At 48.9% G+C, this 19,728-nt stretch overlaps 1 protein-coding gene across 2 annotated transcripts in view; it reads right to left on the reverse strand.

The window, feature by feature from the left end:
• Positions 1-19,728, reverse strand: part of LOXL2 (lysyl oxidase like 2) — a 104,611-nt gene that overhangs the window by 28,193 nt on the left and 56,690 nt on the right. For both annotated transcript variants that reach the window (XM_061200704.1, XM_061200705.1), the window contains exons 5-7: positions 16,267-16,489; positions 12,711-12,894; positions 4,958-5,109 (exon numbers count right to left, since the gene is read on the reverse strand). In XM_061200704.1, the coding sequence (XP_061056687.1) occupies positions 4,958-5,109; positions 12,711-12,894; positions 16,267-16,489 (559 nt within the window). The remainder of the gene's footprint in view (positions 1-4,957; positions 5,110-12,710; positions 12,895-16,266; positions 16,490-19,728) is intronic.

Genomic DNA, 19,728 nt, shown 5'->3' on the forward strand with positions numbered 1-19,728 from the left:
CTACACATTCAATGCAATCCTTATCAAATTGCCAATGACATTTTTTACAGAACTAGAACAAAAAATCTTGAAATTTGTATGGGGACACAAAAGACCCCGAATAGCCAAAGCAGCCTTGAGGGAAAAAAACGGAGCTGGAGGAATCAGACTCCCTGACTTCAGACTATACTACAAAACTACAGTAATCAAGACAATATGGTACTGGCACAAAAACAGAAATATAGATGAATGGAACAGGATAGAAAGCCCAGAGATAAACCCACACACCTATGGTCAACTAATCTATGACAAAGGAGGCAAGGATATACAATGGAGAAAAGACAGTCTCTTCAATAAGTGGTGCTAGGAAAACTGGGCAGCTACACGTAAAAGAATGAAATTAGAACACTCCCTAACACCATACACAGAAATAAACTCAAAATGGATTAGAGACCTAAATGTAAGACCGGACACTATAAAACTCTTAGAGTAAAACATAGGAAGAACATTCTTTGACATAAATCACAGCAAGATCTTTTTTGATCCACCTCCTAGAGTAATGGAAGTAAAAACAAAAATAAACAAATGGGACCTAATGAAACTTAAAAGCTTTTGCAAAGCAAAGGAAACCATAAAGAAGGCGAAAAGACAACCCTCAGAATGGGAGAAAATGTTTGCAAATGAATCAACGGACAAAGGATTAATCTCCAAAATACATAAACAGCTCATGCAGCTCAATATTAAAAAAACAAACAACCCAATCAAAAAATGGGCAGAAGACCTAAATAGACATTTCTCTAAAGAAGACATACAGATGGCCAAGAAGCACATGAAAAGCTGCTCAACATCACTAATTATTAGAGAAATACAAATCAAAACTACAATGAGGTATCACCTCACACCAGTTATTATGGGCATCGTCAGAAAATCTACAAACAACAAATGCTGGAGAGGATGTGGAGAAAAGGGAACCCTCTTGCACTGTTGGTGCAAATGTAAATTGATACAGCCACTATGGAGAACAGTATGGAGGGTCATTAGAAAACTAAAAATAGAATTACCATATGACCCAGCAATCCCACTACTGGGCATATACCCAGAGAAAACCATAATTCAACAAGACACGTGCACCCCAATGTTCGTTGCAGCACTATTTACAATAGCCAGGTCATGGAAGCAACCTGCATGCCCATCGACAGATGAATGGATAAAGAAGATGTGGTACATATATACAATGGAATATTACACAGCCATAAAAAGGAACGAAATTGGGTCATTTGTAGAGACGTGGATGGATCTAGAGACTGTCATACAGAATGAAGTAAGTCAGAAAGAGAAAAACAAACATCGTATACTAACACATATATGTGGAACTCAGAAAAATGGTACAGATGAACCGGTTTGCAGGGCAGAAATAGAGGCACAGATGTAGAAAACAAACGTATGGACACCAAGGGGGGGAAGTGGTGGGGGGGGTGGGGAGATTGGGACTGACATATATACACTAATATGTATAAAATGGGTAACTAATAAGAACCTGCTGTACAAAAAATAAAATAAAATTCAAAAATTCAAAAAAAAAATGCAGAATGACTTTTAATTGGGTTTATCATTATTTTTTATCTCCCTATGGACAGTGCCCTGTCTTACTGACTGCACTGGGGGCTGATAGCCACCTCCGCTACTCCCTTCATTAGTGCCCCCCAAAACTGACTTCATTTTGTTGCCCCAAGGTCAGTGACAGATGAAGATGGGGGAGTCTAAAGAACCCACAGTTCACACTTTGTCCCACTACCAGAGAGCAGTGGGGCCCCAAGATTAAGTCTCAGTGTGAAGGCTCCTGTCTCAAGCACTCTCTCTGGGGGGGTCCCTGTCCTTTGTCCGCCACTGCCTGTGCAGCCAAAGTTTGTTGGCCATGTGTTCCTGTCCTAGGTTCTAGAGCCAACAGAAGTCTGAGAGGCTCTGGCTGAAGAATGTGGCTGCACACTGACTCTGGGGCAAGGAAAACTCGGGGTCACCAGTGGGGAGCTGGGGCCTCTCCTTGAAGCACGTTGTGGCCGAGCATCCAAGGTTAAGCAAGCCTGGAGCAGCCACCGAAACAGGGAGCAGGGTTCCATCACCCCGGGAGGAATCCAGGCACCTCAAGATGCATTGGGAGCCTTTTCTCATTTTCTAGAAAACTCTGGAGGGCACAAAAGAGGCAAGCCATGAAGTTCAAACTCAGCCCAGGACACAGCTCTCTATTTCCAGGGCCCCCCTCCTGGGCGCCCCATTCTGGAAGTGGCCTGGCTCAATCCTCTGACTCTACCAGCATTGGTGGAACCCCAAGAGGCCTCGGAGTCAGCCAGGAGCCTCTGGCCTGCACCCTCTCCACCTCATTACCCTTCAAGGATGCCAGGAGAGGTCAATCCTCCTCCACTATTTTTTTTTAAAACAACCCAAGGCATTTTTTTTTCCTATTTCTTTGATTCTCGGTGGCAGCAGTATGGGGTTTGAAAGAAGGGAGTGAAGTGCAGTCAGCTAAAGTTTTCTGAGCATGAATAGGGAAAACAAAACACCCACTTCCAGCCAGTGGGGCATGGCGAGGCTGCCCTGTGTTTTGATAACGTTGTGGTTCACCAATCCCACACCTATTTTTGGAGGTGGCGGGTAGCAAGCGAGGTAACACAACCCAGATGTTAACATGAAAGCAAGCACGGGCATTCTCCAACTCACATTTCACATGTGGGCTTGGTCCTGCTACCCAGTCAGGGCCAGGCTCACAGTTCAGAGGGGAACTAGAGGTCAGCAAAGGTGCCAGGGCTCCTGCGTGGATTAGCTCGCCTGGTAAACCCACCTGCCAGTCCCAGAGCCTCCCTGCCTTGGCATCTCACCCCAGCAATGAAAGAAACGCAGCTCTGCTGTGGCTGGATGGACAAAACCACCCGGTTCCAAGTCTCTGAGTTTTATTAGTCATTCAATAGAAAAGTCAATTTCCTAATGAACTGAGGGCTGGAAGGGAAGCTAGGAATCACCTCTCTCACCTCTTTATTTTCTGAGGAGAAACTGAAACCTTAAAGAGATTAATTAAGGAATCAGCTAGTGCATGATTGTTATGAACTGACTTGTGTCCCCCCAGAAATTCATATGCTGAAGCCCTAACCCCCATGTTAGTTCAAATGTGACTCACTTGGAGATAGGGCCTTTCAAGAGGTAACTAAGGTTAAATGAGATCATATGGATGGGCCCTAATCCAATAGGACTGGTTTCCTTAGAAGAGAAAGAGACACCAGGGATGTGTGTGCACAGAGGAAAGGCCATGTGAGGACACAGTGAGAAGGCAGCCGTCTGCAAGCCAAGGGGAGAGGCCTCAAGAGAAACCAACCCTGCTGACACCTTGATCTTGGACTTCCAGCCTCCAGACTATGAGAATATAAATTTTTATTGTTTAAGCCACCCAGTCTGTGGTATTTTGCTATGGCAGCCCCAGCAAACTAACACAGTGATAAAGCTTGGGAGTCTTGATTTTTCTGCTCAGCGGTGTTACCAATGCCCTTGGGAGCCCCAAGGCAGGCCCTGCAGAAGCCTGGCCCACTGCCATGGGAGACGGCTCATACAGCCCACAGGGATTTCTTTCAGAGGTGACATCCTTCTTTTCCTTCCCGGGGGATAGAAATGGCAGATCCAGGCGTAAAACTCTCCCACGCCCTATGCTTGAGCAAGGGCTCATCTTTTAGAGCCTGGAGGGCCCATGAAAGGGTGAGGGCTGTTTGTGCTGGGAGTGTGGTGCCCCCACTGGCATGACCGGGCACATGGGCAAGCTCAGCTCCACCCACCATAAAACCCTTCTGGAAAACTTCACTTTCTTTGGCGTAGGTCTTTCCTTTGGGTTGAAAACCCCATTCCACCCAAGTCCAATCTGCCTGAAGAGAATGGTGCCCCAGCATACTGGGACTCTTGGCACGTCAGCTTTTATAGCTCTGTTGTGGCTTTCTTGGAATGCTGCTCAGCAATTACAGATGGCAAGCCCTCCCTGCAGCTGTGGGGCTGTGGCCCACGCTCCTGTTCACCCCCAAGCAAATGCCTGGCTTGGCTGAGGGCTGTTGGGTTCACATTTTTGGCCCCATTGGGCAGTGAACTGTTGTGGCTGACCAGTTCAGTAGTGCCTTTGACGTGCTGGTGCCAAGGTCAAGAATCACTGTCAGAGCAGGCACCTGGCTGGGGAGCCATTCTGTACCCTGATGTGTCTGCATTTGCTCATTTTAAAAATAAGCCTTCAAGAAGTTCTTCCAATGTGCCAGCCCTGTACCAAATTCACGGTTTAGTGAAGAGCATTAAATAGGGTTTACTGGGCCTTTTTGTAGGATTGGATAGACGACCTCCAGGCAAAGAGGAGTTCATCCTGTTGGCTACCCCTGTGGGAAAGGTCACGCACACGAGGGGACACGATGCAGGTTTTTAGAGACCCCATCTCAGGAAGGGAGGGATGTGTCTCGGACATAACGCTGTAAAGGTTCCCTTTTCTTCCCCTCTGGAAGCCAAAATACAGTCTTCGGTCCCCAGATACTACCTGTATTGTGCTTAGATCTGTGTGATTTGCAGACCTGCTGTAATGTGGTTCCTCTGGGTTCTTGGAAAGGGCTTTTGCCAAGGGCACCACAGATGCTGTAGACCTTGAATCCCTCGCAGGAAGGACTGAGTTACAATCACCCTGTATGTCCAGCCCCAGTGCAGGGCGTGGCGCACAGTGGAACCCCAACATCTGCCAGTAAGGCCAGTAGAGCTTATCCACGTGTCTTTTCATTTGGCTCCTCCACCAAGGCCAGGTGACGGTCACCAACAGTGAGAGCAGCAGAGCCTAACAACTTTCTGAGCTCATCATCAGAGCACCCTACGACCACCTGTTGGAAAGCTTTAGCCTGAGGCCACCTGGTCTACATTTTGGGGCTTCAGTGACCAAAATAGAACACAGTTCCTTCTGGGCGTCCAGGCTCCTTACCCTTTTCTGGAAGCCCATGGCGGGGATGTTACATCTCACACCAGCATCTTCTTCATGGTTGCAGCCCTGAGACTCAGCATTGAACTTGCAGTCTATGATGGACTTCTCATTCCCGGTGCACTCGATTTCATTGAGGTGGATGGGTCCTATCCCTGGGGATGGAAAATGCACATAGGCTATGAAAGCTTCTAGGATGGGAAAGAAAGTTCCAGACAATAAGAACATGCCTCTCCCATTCTCAAAACCCTCCCAACCACCTCCTATAATCAGCTCGATGACCCAGGCCTCTTCTACCTGGAGAGAATTTTTTGTCTTGGGAATCATTTCTTCCATGAGAAGAAACAAAAGTTGCTACTAACTTGTGTGACCTTGACCAACTCACTCAGCCTCTCTGAATATCATTTTCTCACTGAAATAAAGGGGTTGGACTACGGGACAACATTCCAGGCACTGATGAATCTGAAAGGGGTGACTGTCACTGTGTGGTCAGGCTCCCTGCAGGAAAGAGATGACATTCTCAAATTGGATGATCTGAGTTAGAGAAAGAGATTTTAAAAATAAAGGTATGGACAGAGCGTGGGGAAATCACAAAATCACAGTGGATAGTCCAGTACTTGTGGGCTAATAACCCTGGGGCACAGAGGCTACCCCCAGGCCTGCAGGAGTAAAGGGAGGGTGCCAATATCTGGCCCAGGAGAGCAAAAAAGCCATGTGGGGAGGCCACCTTTGAAGAGCCGTTACCCTCAGTGGAGGGACACAGTGGCCCACAAGGAGAATAAAGACCTGGCCCCTCCACTCTCCCCACCTCCAGTCTCCTCCAGGGCTCTCAGCTGGCCACACCCAAGCCTGCCTCCCAGGACCCTGGACCATGTGGGCAAGGTGGAGAGTGGAGCTGTAAGGGCAGACAGAAGACATTCAGCAAGGACCTCTAGTGTGCACGCGGGAAGCTTCCCTTACAGGCACCGGGATGACAAGGGGGGAGCCTCCCACTGCTGGGGAGAGGGAATTCCGTCTGTCCAGCATTCAGCTCAGCTCAGCTCACAGACCCTCCTCTCCTCTGTCTTGCCCATCAAGATGGATCCAAGTCCAGTTCTTTCCGGGAGCTCCTGACTGCCTCGAAGCCCACCTTGGACCCTGTCTTGCCCTGCGTTCTCCTCTCTCTCCTGATTCTCACCATCCCCCTCTGGTTCGGGTCGGTCCCTCAGCACCCAAACGTGCTAAAATCTCCCATCTTTACAACGACCCTCCCCTGACCCTACACCTCCCTCTGGCCTGTCACTTTCCTCCCCTTCAGGGAGAACTTCTGGAAAGACTCATCTGCTTTTGTCCTTTCTAATTCCAGCAGGAGGGCCTTCTCCAATCTGTTTTTCCGCCAGCACCTCCCCATCTCAGGGAGTGGCACCTCCATCCACCTGGCCATTCTCACCAGAACCCGGAGGCACCGCCTCCTCCTCCTTCATCACAGACAAGCAATCCTTCACCATGTTCTGTTCGCTCCCCCCAAATCTCGGTGCTTTTCATTTCTGCCACCACGACACTAGTCCAACCCTGTCATCTCCCTGTAGGACGAATGAAATAGCCTCTAGTCTCCCTCCGGCTTTCTTAGTCCAAAATATTTGCCACGCACAGCCCAAGAGATTTTTTAATGCACATCGAATCATGTCACCCCCTGTCTTAAATCCCTGTGATGGCTTCTCACTGCACTTCAGGGTAAAATCCACAGTCCCCAGATGGTCCAACCAGGGATAGGCCTCCACTTAGCGTTCCAGCTCTGCCTGCTCCTCCCCAGCTTGGCCACACCAGTCTCCCTTTGGCTGTTCCACTGAGCCAAGCGTTTCCCTCTGCCTGGACCTTCTTCCTCCCTCTCCTCAGCAGCGAACTTCTGCTCATCCTTCAGGGCTCAGCTTTGATGGCACAAGCTTTCTGAGCTGCATCTAAGCTGGGTCCCCTCGGGTGGCCTCCACTGAGCACTTCGCTTCACACTGCACTCAAGTGCCTCCCTGTGCAACACCTGTCTCCTTCCCCACTGGGTTGGAGGTCCCGTGAGGGCAGACACTATGTCTGTGTGCCTTGTGAATTCCCAACAAGAGCCTGGCAAATAGGAAGTGTTGCAAGCAGCATCTGAATGGATGTCCTTGACTTCACTAAGTCCCTGCTGATGTCAGCCTCTGTGCCAGGTGTTGGGGACTCACAGAGGAATTAAGGCAGGCCCTGCCATGACAAGCTCACAGTTAGTGCCTGGGGGAGGCAGACACTTACTTACACAAAGACTTGTAATATCATGTGGTAAATGATAAAGATGGAGGTGACTTCCTGTGCTTTGGAGTCCAAAGGAGGGCCCCTTGGCTCTTGGTTTCTGGAGACACCTGGTATCTAGGCTCACTGAGCCCAAAAATTAACTTCCAGGAGCAACCCACTGTAATAGGTAAGAGCCGAATTTCCATTTCCTTGGAAATTCATAAATAATGAAGCTTCCAATTCCTTGGAATTTTATAAAACTTATAAAAACACATCAGTCACTATGGCTGGAAATATCCAAGGACTCAGAGCGGAAAGGCTATGCAAAATACAGATCCCCAACAGAGACTCTGAAGCAAGCAGGGCCACAGCTCATGAATTAAGATGGGCTCAGAAACACAGAGCAACCCTGGATTTGAGTATCCAGTTAGAGCAGTGGCTTGTTTGATGATTGTGAGGATAGTGATGATGGTGATAATGGCAATGATGACAGTGATGATGGTACTGGTGGTAATGATGATGGTGTTGGTGGTGGTGGTGATGATGATGGTGGTGGTGATGATGATGACGATGATGATGGCGATGATGGTGATGATGGTGATAATGGCAATGATGACAGTGATGATGGTACTGGTGGTAATGATGATGGTGTTGGTGGTGGTGGTGATGATGATGGTGGTGGTGATGATGATGACGATGGTGATGATGGCGATGATGACAGTGATGATGGTACTGGTGGTAATGATGATGGTGATGATGGTGGTGGTGGTGATGATGATGGTGGTGGTGATGATGATGACAATGATGATGGTGATGATGGTGATAATGGCAATGATGACAGTGATGATGGTACTGGTGGTAATGATGATGGTGGTGGTGGTGATGATGATGGTGGTGGTGATGATGATGACGATGATGATGATGATGATGGTGATAATGGCAATGATGACAGTGATGATGGTACTGGTGGTAATGATGATGGTGGTGGTGGTGGTGATGATGGTGGTGATGGTGACGGTGATGATGATGATGGTGATGATGGTGATGATGGTGATAATGGCAATGATGACAGTGATGATGGTACTGGTGGTAATGATGATGGTGTTGGTGGTGGTGGTGATGATGATGGTGGTGGTGATGATGATGATTATGATGATTATGGTGGTGGAGATGGTACCTAATATTTATTGAGCACTCACTATGTGTTGGATTCTGTCCTAAACACATTGTTTATATTAACTCATTTAATCACCCCAACAAAATGGTCCCCACAGGGGACCAAAGATTAAGTAACTGGGCTGATGGAGGAACCAGTATTCAAACCAGGCAGTCTGACCCCACAGCACGATCTTCCTGAGTTTCTGAAGCTCATTCAGGAGAGTCAGGAGAGGAAACCCTAGGCTGGAAAAGAGCAGAAGGTTGCTGTGGGAAAGAGCTGAGCTGTTGGAAGCGCCTATGTTCCCCTTCATCTAGGGGTGCTGCCTCTGCCTCCTGCCCCCTGAAACCCCTCCTCCTTTCTGCCCGTCTAAGCAGAGGCCTGCCTTCAAGGATCACTGTGAATCCTCCCTCCTCTGTGGCTCAGCTTGAACGAACTCACCCTCGTCTGCAGCATTTACTTTTTACGCCCCTCCCTGGCTCACAAGGCAATGAGCTGGGCGCTCAGCCTGAGAGTGGATGCAGCCTGTGTCTCCTTGGGCAGTGGTGGAACCTTTAGGAACTCCACTTCCCTCATCTGTAAAGGGCAATGACAATATCTATCTTGCACGGTTGGGATTATTAGGACTGAATGAGACCAAGTGTGTCAAGTTACCAGGGACTCAGTAAATAGTAAGAATTATTATCAGGGTTATTTCTTATATATCATCACCTACTTGTTAGTGTAAAAGCGCTTTGATTGGGGTTATTTCTTATTTCTCTCACTTGATGTGACCTCCTGGAGAGCAGAAACCATTACTATAAATGTCTGTGGAATAAATGAATTCTCTGTTCCAGGCTCCAGCCCAAACAGTACTCAATGAATGCGTACGGATTGCTAGACTACAGGACTGGACAGGAGAGAAAAGATTAACGCAAGAGCCTAACATGCTTTAGACTCCAGCTAACAACTGGTTAGTCTCCTTCTGGCCTAACTTATGTAAACTGACATCTGTGGCTGTCTACAGACATCTGGGGATGAGGCCCCAGAGGGCAGGGCCCACTTTCCTGAAGCATGCACATTCGTGGCACACCAGGGCAGAGCACAGAGGTGGGAGAACCAGGGTTTCTTACCCTCTTCCCCACACCACCCAGTTCTGTGGTGGGTTGGGCAGGGTGTGAGGTGTCGCTGAAGGACACTGGCCTGGGTGTCCAGCCCAGCCCTCGCCCAGTGGTGTCTCTGGGCTCTTGGCTCCTTTTGTCAAGCTGGGTTTGACCTGCTGCACCCTGACTCCAGCTTTCCCCTCCTCCTGGGTTCTGGACTGTCCTCTGAATTCCTCCCAGTCATGATGCCTCCCCCACCTTCACCTTGGCCTTGCTCTTCCCCCATGTGCAAACCCTGGCCCCGGTGACCACAGGCCTGGGGCAGGAGCAGGATGCTGGGGAGAAGCCGTGTCCAACCTGCTAGAACAATGTTATGGACTTGGGACCCACAAACAACTCTGCAGGTTGCCATCAGATTTTGAAGATCACAGTAGAATAGACTAGGACAACGCACAGTGTTTTGCATGTTATAAAGGTAAGCACTGTTTCCAGAGACTTATGTTTCGGCTTTACTTGCATGTGCTGTCAGTATTTCTGATGGGCAGTTTCAAGCAAAAGGGTCTGAAAGGCACTGCTCTAGAGCTGCCCCATCCAGCGCAGTAGCTGCCACCTCGCCGAGCACTTGGCATGTGGCCAGTCCAGACCAAGATGGGCTGTAAGTGCAAAACGCATCCTGCATTTCAGCAAGTCAGTACCCTACCTGCGAACTATCTCCTCAAGAGCATTTATATTGATTACATGTTGAAATCATAATATTTTGGAAATATTATATATAATATTAAGGAAAATAGATTATTAAAATGAATTTCATCTGTTTCTTTTTATTTGTTCTTTACATGGCTACTAGAAAATGTTAACATTACATATGTGGCTCACATTATATGTCTGTTGGACAGCGTGGGTCTGGAGTGTTGGCACTTCTTTACCAAGTGTTTGTTCAGCTCACCCTACTTACGCAACTGGAACTAATTCATTCATTCCTTCCTTTTTTTTTTTTTTTTTTGGCCACACCGCGAGGCTTGTGGGATCTTTTAGTTCCCCGACCAGGGATCCAACCCGTGCCCCCTGCAGTGGAAGCGTGGAGTCCTAACCACTGGACTGCCAGGGAAGTCCCTCATTCATTCATTCTTGATAAAATGAATGTCTCCAGAGCACTATGAGCCAGGCATGGAGGGAGCCAGGTGTGTGAACAGACAGCTGGAGTTCAGATGTGTACAGGGGATCTCAGAACACAAAGCACAGTGCCTGACTCTGACCTAACATCCATGCTGGTGATAAGGGCAGGTCTCAGAATCCCAGGAGGCTGGACAGACAGAACCTCAGACACCGTGAATCCAGTGAAGGATCTGAGACCCAGAAGGTTGCTCAAGCTCACCGAGCATGTAGGTGGCAGGGCCAGGACCAGGACTCAGACTGCCCACCCCTCAGCCCTTGCCCTTTCACTACCCTCGCTGTGGGTGTGGTCACTTGGTCCACCAGCTAGAGGCAGGGCTGAGGATGGACCCTGGCTGCTCGGTGGCTTGACATCAAATGTGGACTCTTCCCTTTCTGCCTACCAGAGTTGACCTGGCCAACGTGGCAGAAGATGATAAATCATCCAATGGTTCTTTCAAGGACAGCATTGAAAATGCCAAATGTCTCTTTCTCCCAGAGTCCCGTGGGCCCTGGGAAAACTTTGGCTGCTCTGGGCAGTGAAATAATTAGGTCAAATAGCACACGCCCATGATAAATGGAATGTTTATGTCATCCAGTGCTTGTTTCTTCCTCAGGATGAGTGGTCTTTGTCCTGTAGGCCTGGGGAGACCACAAACCAACACATTAGCCAATTAGTACAATGGACTGTGGGAATATTCGAGATCCAAGGGAACCGCAAAGAGCTCACCAGGACAGGGGAGGAGAAAGGTTGTCACTGGGGTCACTGACAGCTGGCACGAAGCAACGTTCTAGCCCACGCTAGACCCTCAAACTTCAGGAGACCCCAGGACGCTTGCAGGGATTGGAGTTAGAGATGCTCTGAATGTGAGCAGGCTGAGACAGGTGGGTAGAAGGGAGAAGCCCACATCTGAGAGTTAGAAGACTTGAGTTTCAATCTTTCTCTGCCACTAACTATAGGTGTGACCTCCGGCTCGCTCTCCAGACCCTCAGATTCCTCATCTGTTGGACGAGATGACCTCTGAGCTCTTCTGTAGCAGCGCCATCTATGATTCCAAGACTGTCTCTCGGGTCCACTGGGCTATTATTTCCTCCAGGTTGTGGCCAATGACCTCACCATACTCCTTTCTGTGGGGTGGTGGTGTTATTTCTGACAGTGTGGAAACATCCTCTCCTCACGGGATAGGACAGCCCACCCTCGTCTGCAGTCCATTCTCCTCCCTCCCCACCCCCTCCCAACCACGGCAGCCCCCGGTCTGCAGCAGCCTCCCTGGGGGTCGACACTGAAAAGATTCCTGCAGATGACTGGTTTCCTTTGCTCAATACACAAAGTCCCCCTGGGGCGGGGGGGCTGGACGCTCGCTGGGCTGCAGAGTCTGTTTGGGGCAAAGACTCCACCCTCTGCAGGACCAGGGCTGGCCCAGAGCAGTGGTCTTCATGGGGGTCGGGAGGGGAAGTTATCTGTTGTGTTGCCATGTCATGTTTACAACATTCCTCTCAACAGGGTGACCTGCTTGAAAGCCTCCTATACTCTTGTTCTCTGCTCAAAGGAAAGATTTGTTTGAGACACTTAATAAAAACCAGGCCTTTTCTTTTGTTAGCATCTCATGACACTGGGAGCAGGGCATCCTGTTCCCAGTCTCTGGCGGCAGGGACAGAATGTTTGTGGTGCTAACTCAGGGTGGAAAAGTTAGATGACATTCAGGATTCTTTTGTGCCCGGGGTGGTCCATAGCCTCATGAATTCTGAGGTCTTCTCCTGGGGGAAGGACCTGGAAATCCCAGTTTTCTCAGTGGGGCTGTGGGGAGCACTGGGTTAGGAGTTGGGTAGACCTCCATTAGAATATTCATTGGGTGCTAATATGTTGTCTCATCTTGGTCGTTTACTTCCTTCTCTGGGTCTCAGCTTCCAAATCCATAAAATGGGCACTCAATATTCCCTAAGGCCCTTCCAGCTCCAACTGCCTGGGGAGAGGCCTGGGATTGTCTAATAGAGCAGCAGCTGCTGGAGGGAGGAGGCAAAGCAAGAAGAGCCTGGAAAGGATGAGGCCAGCCAGCCCCAGCTGGGCTCCCCATGTGACACTTTCCGTGAAGAGAGGCCACAGAACCTCCTCCCCACGCCTTACCTTGTCCCAGCTGGGAGCCTGTGATGGCCTCTTTGGCGCTCCCGAAGCCCAGCTCTCTGCAGACCACGCTGGCGGACACCAGGTCCCACTTGTCGTCGCAGACGGTACCCCATTCTCCGTTCTTGAGCACCTCCACGCGGCCCTCCCCGACGTTGGCACCTCCTCTCAACCGCACCAGGGGTTGCTGAAGAGACACATGGTCCTGCTGAGTGCAGCTCACTCCCCTCCTTTCCCAACCCCTCCCCGCTCTAAACCCGGGCACCAAGCTAGGAGCTGACAGCGCTCGATCTGTGCGTGCGCCCGCGGAGGGGTGGGGAGGCGCGCATGCTCACTTTGCGTGGTCGGCTCTGCTGTGCGCTCCCTTTGCAGCCTTCTCGTGGACCTTTCGTCCTGGACCACTGGGGAGCCCATCAGGGACCCTCATCAGCCCATCACCCCACCCCATACTTGCTCGAGGGCCTTAACGCCAACACTTCCCTCCACCCCCTCACTCCAGAACCTCAAGCTTCAGAGCTACAGAAAGAAGCTCCTACCTCCAAAGTCTGCAGATTCCAAATGGATCATAATTCTATCCTGCTCTTAACAGAGTGCTGTGGTCTAGCCCCGGGGGAGATTCCAGGGCGCTAAACGGACCACACCGCAAGGATCCTGCTCTGCAGGCCGATGAGAGGCAGGAGAGAGAAGACAGAGAGTGAGAGGGCGGGGCCCCACTGAGGCGGCCAAGACTTGGAGATCGGCCGTGGCAAGGGGATGGAGAGCCTCCCACTGGTTACGTCCGACATCGGTCCTGCAGCTCGGCTCATGACCAGTCACCACTCCAGCTCCTGCCACCCCGATTCTACTCCACGTCCAGATCAGCCCAACTCTTCAGAAGATGCAGCCCCACCAGATATGCAGAGAGAGTAGGTGGTTATAGTTTAGTTACGCCTACTTGCTCACTGACAGCCTGGAAGCCTTAATCACCTTATGGGGCTTATTTAATTGCACAGGAGTAAGACCTACTCTCCACCAGCATCTTAATCCCGTTGGATTACACCTTACAAGATGGGAGACGGGTCGTTTGACTCCATCTGCCCACATACCCTGCTTTGCGTCCGTTTCTGTGCATGAGTGTGTGTGTGTGTGTGCGTGTGTGTGTGTGCGCTGAGGTGGGGAACTCAGAAGGCTGTGAGGCTCTGAGTTATTGCTGATGCCATTTGATTCAACACAGAAGGAGTAAGGGGTGACTGTGCAGCCCTTCTATGTGTGTTGGATCAGACCAGAGTCATTGTTCTACTCTGGCCTGTGCAGTCCTCAGCCCCGGACTCCCTTCATCCCACCCACTGATGGTCTGAACGAGGCAGCTCTGGTTGGAGGTGGTGTTTTTCAAGCATTAACATACAGCAGTCATCTCGAGGGCCAAGGCATCAAACAAGAGCCTGTGTCTCCATCCTCCAGCCAAGGTCCCCACTCAGATTTACAGACCTCAGGGACAGACCCTGGCACTAGAGGGAGAAGAAAAGAGGGACAGGGAGGGGTGCAAAACCCACACTGGCTTCAAGAAACTTTAGTCTAGCTTTAGAAAACACGACAAATACAACTGCTGGCCCCAGCCCCTGACAGTTGTAGAACCGTGACCTCTCCCTTCCCCCATTTCCTTTCCCAAGCTCTCTAGCTGGATGTCAGGGTCCCCTTCCCATGGAGCAGACCATCCGTGACTCAAGCATAAGGCAGAGTCCCAGATAACCCTACCCTATCTGGCAGAGGCCAGGCAGAGTCAGCTGGCCCTGGAGGAAAGAAAGAAACCAAGGGAAAATGTGATGTAAGCCTTGCTTGCTCTTTTTTTTTTGAATTGGTTTGGTATGAACTTGATTCCTTTGCTTTCAACCACACAGTAAGAGGAATTCCAAAACAGTAGGGCCTGGTATTCTGGATGACACGTGAGGAAATCTCAGAGGCTCAGCCTGAGGCTGTAGAAAGGATGTGGCTGTCAAGTCACGCGGCAGAGGCGGGGAGTGAGGGGCTGCAGGCGTGCCTGTGTGGCCTGGCTGCACACGTGTGATGTGTGGTCAGGTCTGTGCAGCTTGGAGGCCCTGGTGGGGACGGAGGGGGACAGGGCTGGCTGCCAGCCAGAAGTGCCAGGAAGACACCCCAGAGAGTTCCCACACCCTCCGGTTGATGCCTGGGCTTGCTGTGTTCACTTCACTCCTTTTGTTTAAGGGTTCTTCTTTTGTCCAAATATGCCACCCCAGCCTGGGAGGGGGCACCCAGTGTGGCTTATCGGCTCCTGCCCGGGTTTCTTGTTTCCACTGGATGAGTGTTATCAGCCCCTGTCCAAGAGCAGGTCATTAGATGTTGACGGAGAGGAGAGATTGGAGAGGGCAGAGGGGGTAGATAGGGGGAGAGACATGGAGAAGGGACAGCAGACACAGAATGAGGCTGCCTCGGCTTGGGGAGGGGTTGCGACTCCTGCTCTCCACTCCACCCCCCCCACCTGGACCCACCTGACACATCATCTGCCCCCATCAGAGTTTACTCTCTCGTCTTACCCCTAATGTGATCAGAGCTGACTTGGAACCTGTCCTGGCCCAGGGGACCGATTCCCAAGTAATTAGGTTTCGTCTGATACAGGGAATCAATCCCTACTAAATGATTAGCTCTCTTTCCTACCCATCCCTCTCCTCTTCCCAGGCGCTCTTCCCACCCACAGGCCCGTATCAGCAGTTTCCAGAGTATGCAAATCACAGAGACCTTTTGTGGATATATGAAAAGAGGAGTGTAGGAAATAGAAAAGCTGCCTAATGATTTTCAAGGGAAGACGGAAGAGTGCACTTTCTCGTCTTCAGAGGATGTGTCAAGCCTGCCAAGGGTTGGGATAGTTCGCTTGTCCTAAGGAATCAGTCAGTTGAAGTGGGGATGTAATTGATGTGAACAGACATACACTGACATCTCTTGAATACACCCACACGCACACACACTGGCTAGTTCACAAACATATAACGTGATAACGGGTACAGATAACACAGACGTGGTGATGGCACATTTCTATTTACTATCACTGTGACAGCTTTTAAAAATTGTTACCCTTTCTGTTGCAGAATAAACCAAAACTTGTTGGAAAGTTGCTGATCTCATGTGCTTTTGACGGTTGGATCGTGTTTCCAAAGGCTCCAGGATGCTTGATTCCTCTGGGAATTGTGCAGGAGCCCCAGGTGGCCACTCCCACCCTTCATGCTGGTCCACAGATAGCACACAGAGCCTGTGATGGTCAGTTATGAGGCATGTTCCTCTCCAGTGTATCTGTCCCCCACAGAGGGGACGCTGGCCTCAGAATAGAGCAGCAGTGGAAGGACAGGTAGGGGTGCTAATGATTAGGGGCAGGGGCTCAGCTTCTTGTCACACCCTAGAGGTGGCATCTATCAGAGAGGCTGGCCCTGACAGGTGTCCTCTGCCTTCCTGCCCTCTAGAAAAGTGGTCTGCATTTCCTTTCTCTCTCTTGGGGGTCCCTCTCTGCTCCCTTAACCACCAGCCCTCCCCCTCAGGTGCCAAGTGGCCAAATCACCTGCCCCATCCTCACCTCTGGCTTGTAGGCTTTCCGGAATCTTGAGGGTCCATCAGGGCTGAAGACCTGGCCAGGCACACAACTCACCACGGCCGGCAGCCCATTCTCACAGGTGACATTCTTGACGGGGTCCAGCGACACCTGAGGGCCCAGCTTGCAGCTGGAGATGTGGGCCTCCGTGCCTGTGCAGTCCATGGAGAATGGCCAATAGCGCTGCTTCTTGCGGGCGGCAAACATTCTGCAGAAGGTAAGACGAGGCAGGTGACCAAGGCATCATGGTGCCCACCCCTCCCTTCTTCCACAACTGGGCATTGGACCCCTGCCCGGGGCCAGCCATTGTGCCAGCTGCTGGGGATCTGGTGGTGGAACCAGAGAGGCACGGTCCCTGCTCTTGGGGTTCAGTCCTACTCCAGACAGACCTCTGCAGGGTGCATCTGCCAGCACTCACTGAGCCCTTGGTCATGCTGGGCCCGCGCTGGGCACTGGGGAGCAGGACCCAGAAGGGCAGTGGTGGCCTCCTGCCCCCAGGAAGCTCACATTCTAGAAGACAAGGGACTAACTGCATGTAGTGAGATAATACTAAAGCCTACAAATACAAAATGCAGAAAGGGATCTAAGAGAGACAAATACAATGGAATATTAGCCATAAAAAAAGAATGAAATATTGCCATTTGCAGCAACATGGATGGACCTAGAGATTATCATACTAAGTGAAGTAAGTCAGACAGCAAAAGACAAGATGTTATGGAAAAATCCAAACGAAATTTTTCGCCAACCCAATATTATATGGTATCACTTATATGTGGAATCTAAAAAAATAATACAAATGAACTCATATACAAAACAGAAACAGACTCAACAGACATAGAAAACAAACTTATGGTTACTAAAGGGGAAAGGGGGGGAGGGATAAATTACGATTTGGGATTAACAGATACACACGACTATATATAAAGTAGATAAAGAACAAGGACCTACTGTATAGCACAGAGAACTATATTCAATATGCTGTAATAACCTATAATGGAAAATAATCTTCAGTTTTATATGTATATATGAAGAAAAGTTATACATAAATATATATAAAAGAATATATATATAACTGAACCACTTTGTTGTACACCTGAAACTAACACAATATTGTAAATCAACTATACTTCAATAGATAAATCAATCAATCAATCAATCAATCAATCAATCAAAGAGTTGGGACCCCTGGTCCCAGGAAACCCCTCAGTCCTGGGCAATCAGAATGGTTGGTCACCCAAACTCTTCAGATATCTTCAACATGCTGTCTTGTTGTTCCCTGCCTTCATTTCCCTTTGTCAATGAGCAGGACAAGTTGAGCGTAAAACTCTCTCCCATTGATAGACAAAATTAAAGATGTGAATCCAATGAGAAGCAATGAGAACAGACTTAAATTACCCCCTCTGCTGAATCAAAGTAGAGTTGGTTTCGTCATGGAAATTATAATGGTGATGAAACTCAGCCACAGACCACATCAAATCTTCACCCAGTTTGATCTGCTCTTCTTTTCCTAGTTTCTTAGAGTGAAAGCTGATGTCATTGATTTGATACCTTCCTTCTTTTCCTTCAATATAGGAGTATAAATTTCCCTCTAAGTACTACTTTAGCTATATTCCACATATTTTGAGATACTGTGTTTTCATTTTAATTCAGGCCAAAATACTTTTTAATTTACCTTTTGATTACTTTTATGACAGAAGGGTTATTTAGAACTGGGTATACAGTTTCCAGTACTTGGGAATTTTCTAGATATCTTTCTGTTATTGATTTCTAACATAATTCCATCATGTTCACAGAATATGCTTTGTATGACTTGAATCATTTTAAATTTATTGAGACATAATTTATGTCCAGGCATATTTTATGTTCTAGCTAGGTTATGTTTTCTTTTAATGTGTACTTGAAAAAATTTTGCATAGTGCTGTTGTTGAGTGGGGTGTTCTCTAAAAGCCAAATAGGTCAAATTGGGTGATAGCATCGTTCAAATCTTCTATATCCTTACTTGTTCTATAAATTATTGAGAGAGTAGAACTGAAATCACCAGCTATAATTGTGGATTTGTCTATTTCTCCTTGCAGTTCTGTCAGTTTTTACTTCATGTATTTTGAAGATCTGTTACTTGGTGCATAAACATTTCAGATTGTTATGTCCTCTTGATGAGGTAACCCCTTTATCATTATTAAATTACCATCTTTATCCTTTAAAAAAAAATTCTTCACCCAGGAGTCAGTGAGGCTGAGTTTGTCTCCATACCATATCCTAGGTAAGCTCTTAGCCTGTGGTGTGTGTTTTTATGGGTTTTTTTTGGAAGGCAGAATATGGATCAAGGTGAGTCAAAGTTTTTTTTAAAATGATAACCAACCAGTAAGTAATGAATTGGTTAACAGAAAGGCCACTGTGCCTCAGTTTCCCCATCTCCATATCAGATGTAGCAATGGGATCTACTTCATCAGATTATTAGGATAGTTAAATGAGTTAATTCTTATAAAGCACTTAACCACAGTGCCCAGCACTTGGAAGGGTTACCTAAGTGTCTGTAAAATAAATAAATAAAAACTCTACTGGTTAAAGGAAGAAAAGAAAGATGAGAGAAGAGAGATGGTGGACGACTTCAAGGAAGAGTAGGTTTGAACTGGGCCTTGAATGATGGCGGGATTCGAAAAGGAGGGCGGGGAGGACACCCTGTCCTCTCATGCTGTCCCAGGTCTTTGGGGTCTATGAGCTCATCCCTGATTGGCGGAATCCAGTGAGATGCCAGGGAGAGCCAGACAGCATCACTGCCGGACTGCTCAGAGGAGGGGCCACCCAGGGCAAGTTGGCCCCAGATGGGCAGAAGCAGGGTCCTGTCCCTGCTGGTCCAGCAGCCCTGGAAGTTTCTGCTTTGTCTCAGAGTGAATGGGATATGAACAAAGAGGAAGGAAAAACCCTACAGATGCTGCTGATACCTTTCCTTAATCAAAAATTGCTACTGGTAGTAATTCTACTGTACCTGTGGGTGCAATGACACAGAATCTTTGAAAAAAAAAGAAAAAAGGACTATCTTGGGAGTTCCCTGGCGGTCCAGTGGTTAGGACTCGGTGCTTTCACTGCTGTGGCCCAGGTTCAATCCCTGGTTAGGGAACTAAGATCCCGCAAGCCACGCGGAGAGGCCCCCCCCTAATTTTTCTTTTTGAAAAAAGGACTGTCTTGGAAAATTCAGGATGTGTGCTCAACATAGCTACGGACAGAGCACAGGACTACACAGGAGGACTGTTAATAATTCCAAGAGCCACTGCCCCTCCCCACTCCCTGGAAGGCCCCTGCACTTGGAAACACAGCCTCCAGCTTCTTTCCCATGACACTCCCACATCAGACTGGAGAACGCACTCGGTGGGGGGGGGGGGGGTTACAGCTTGCTATGACACCCCTACCATCGGGCGAGCAAATACACCCAGGGGATGTCAGCTGCAC

This window comes from Eubalaena glacialis, chromosome 9, assembly GCF_028564815.1.
Source record: "Eubalaena glacialis isolate mEubGla1 chromosome 9, mEubGla1.1.hap2.+ XY, whole genome shotgun sequence".
Classification (NCBI taxonomy): domain Eukaryota; kingdom Metazoa; phylum Chordata; class Mammalia; order Artiodactyla; family Balaenidae; genus Eubalaena; species Eubalaena glacialis.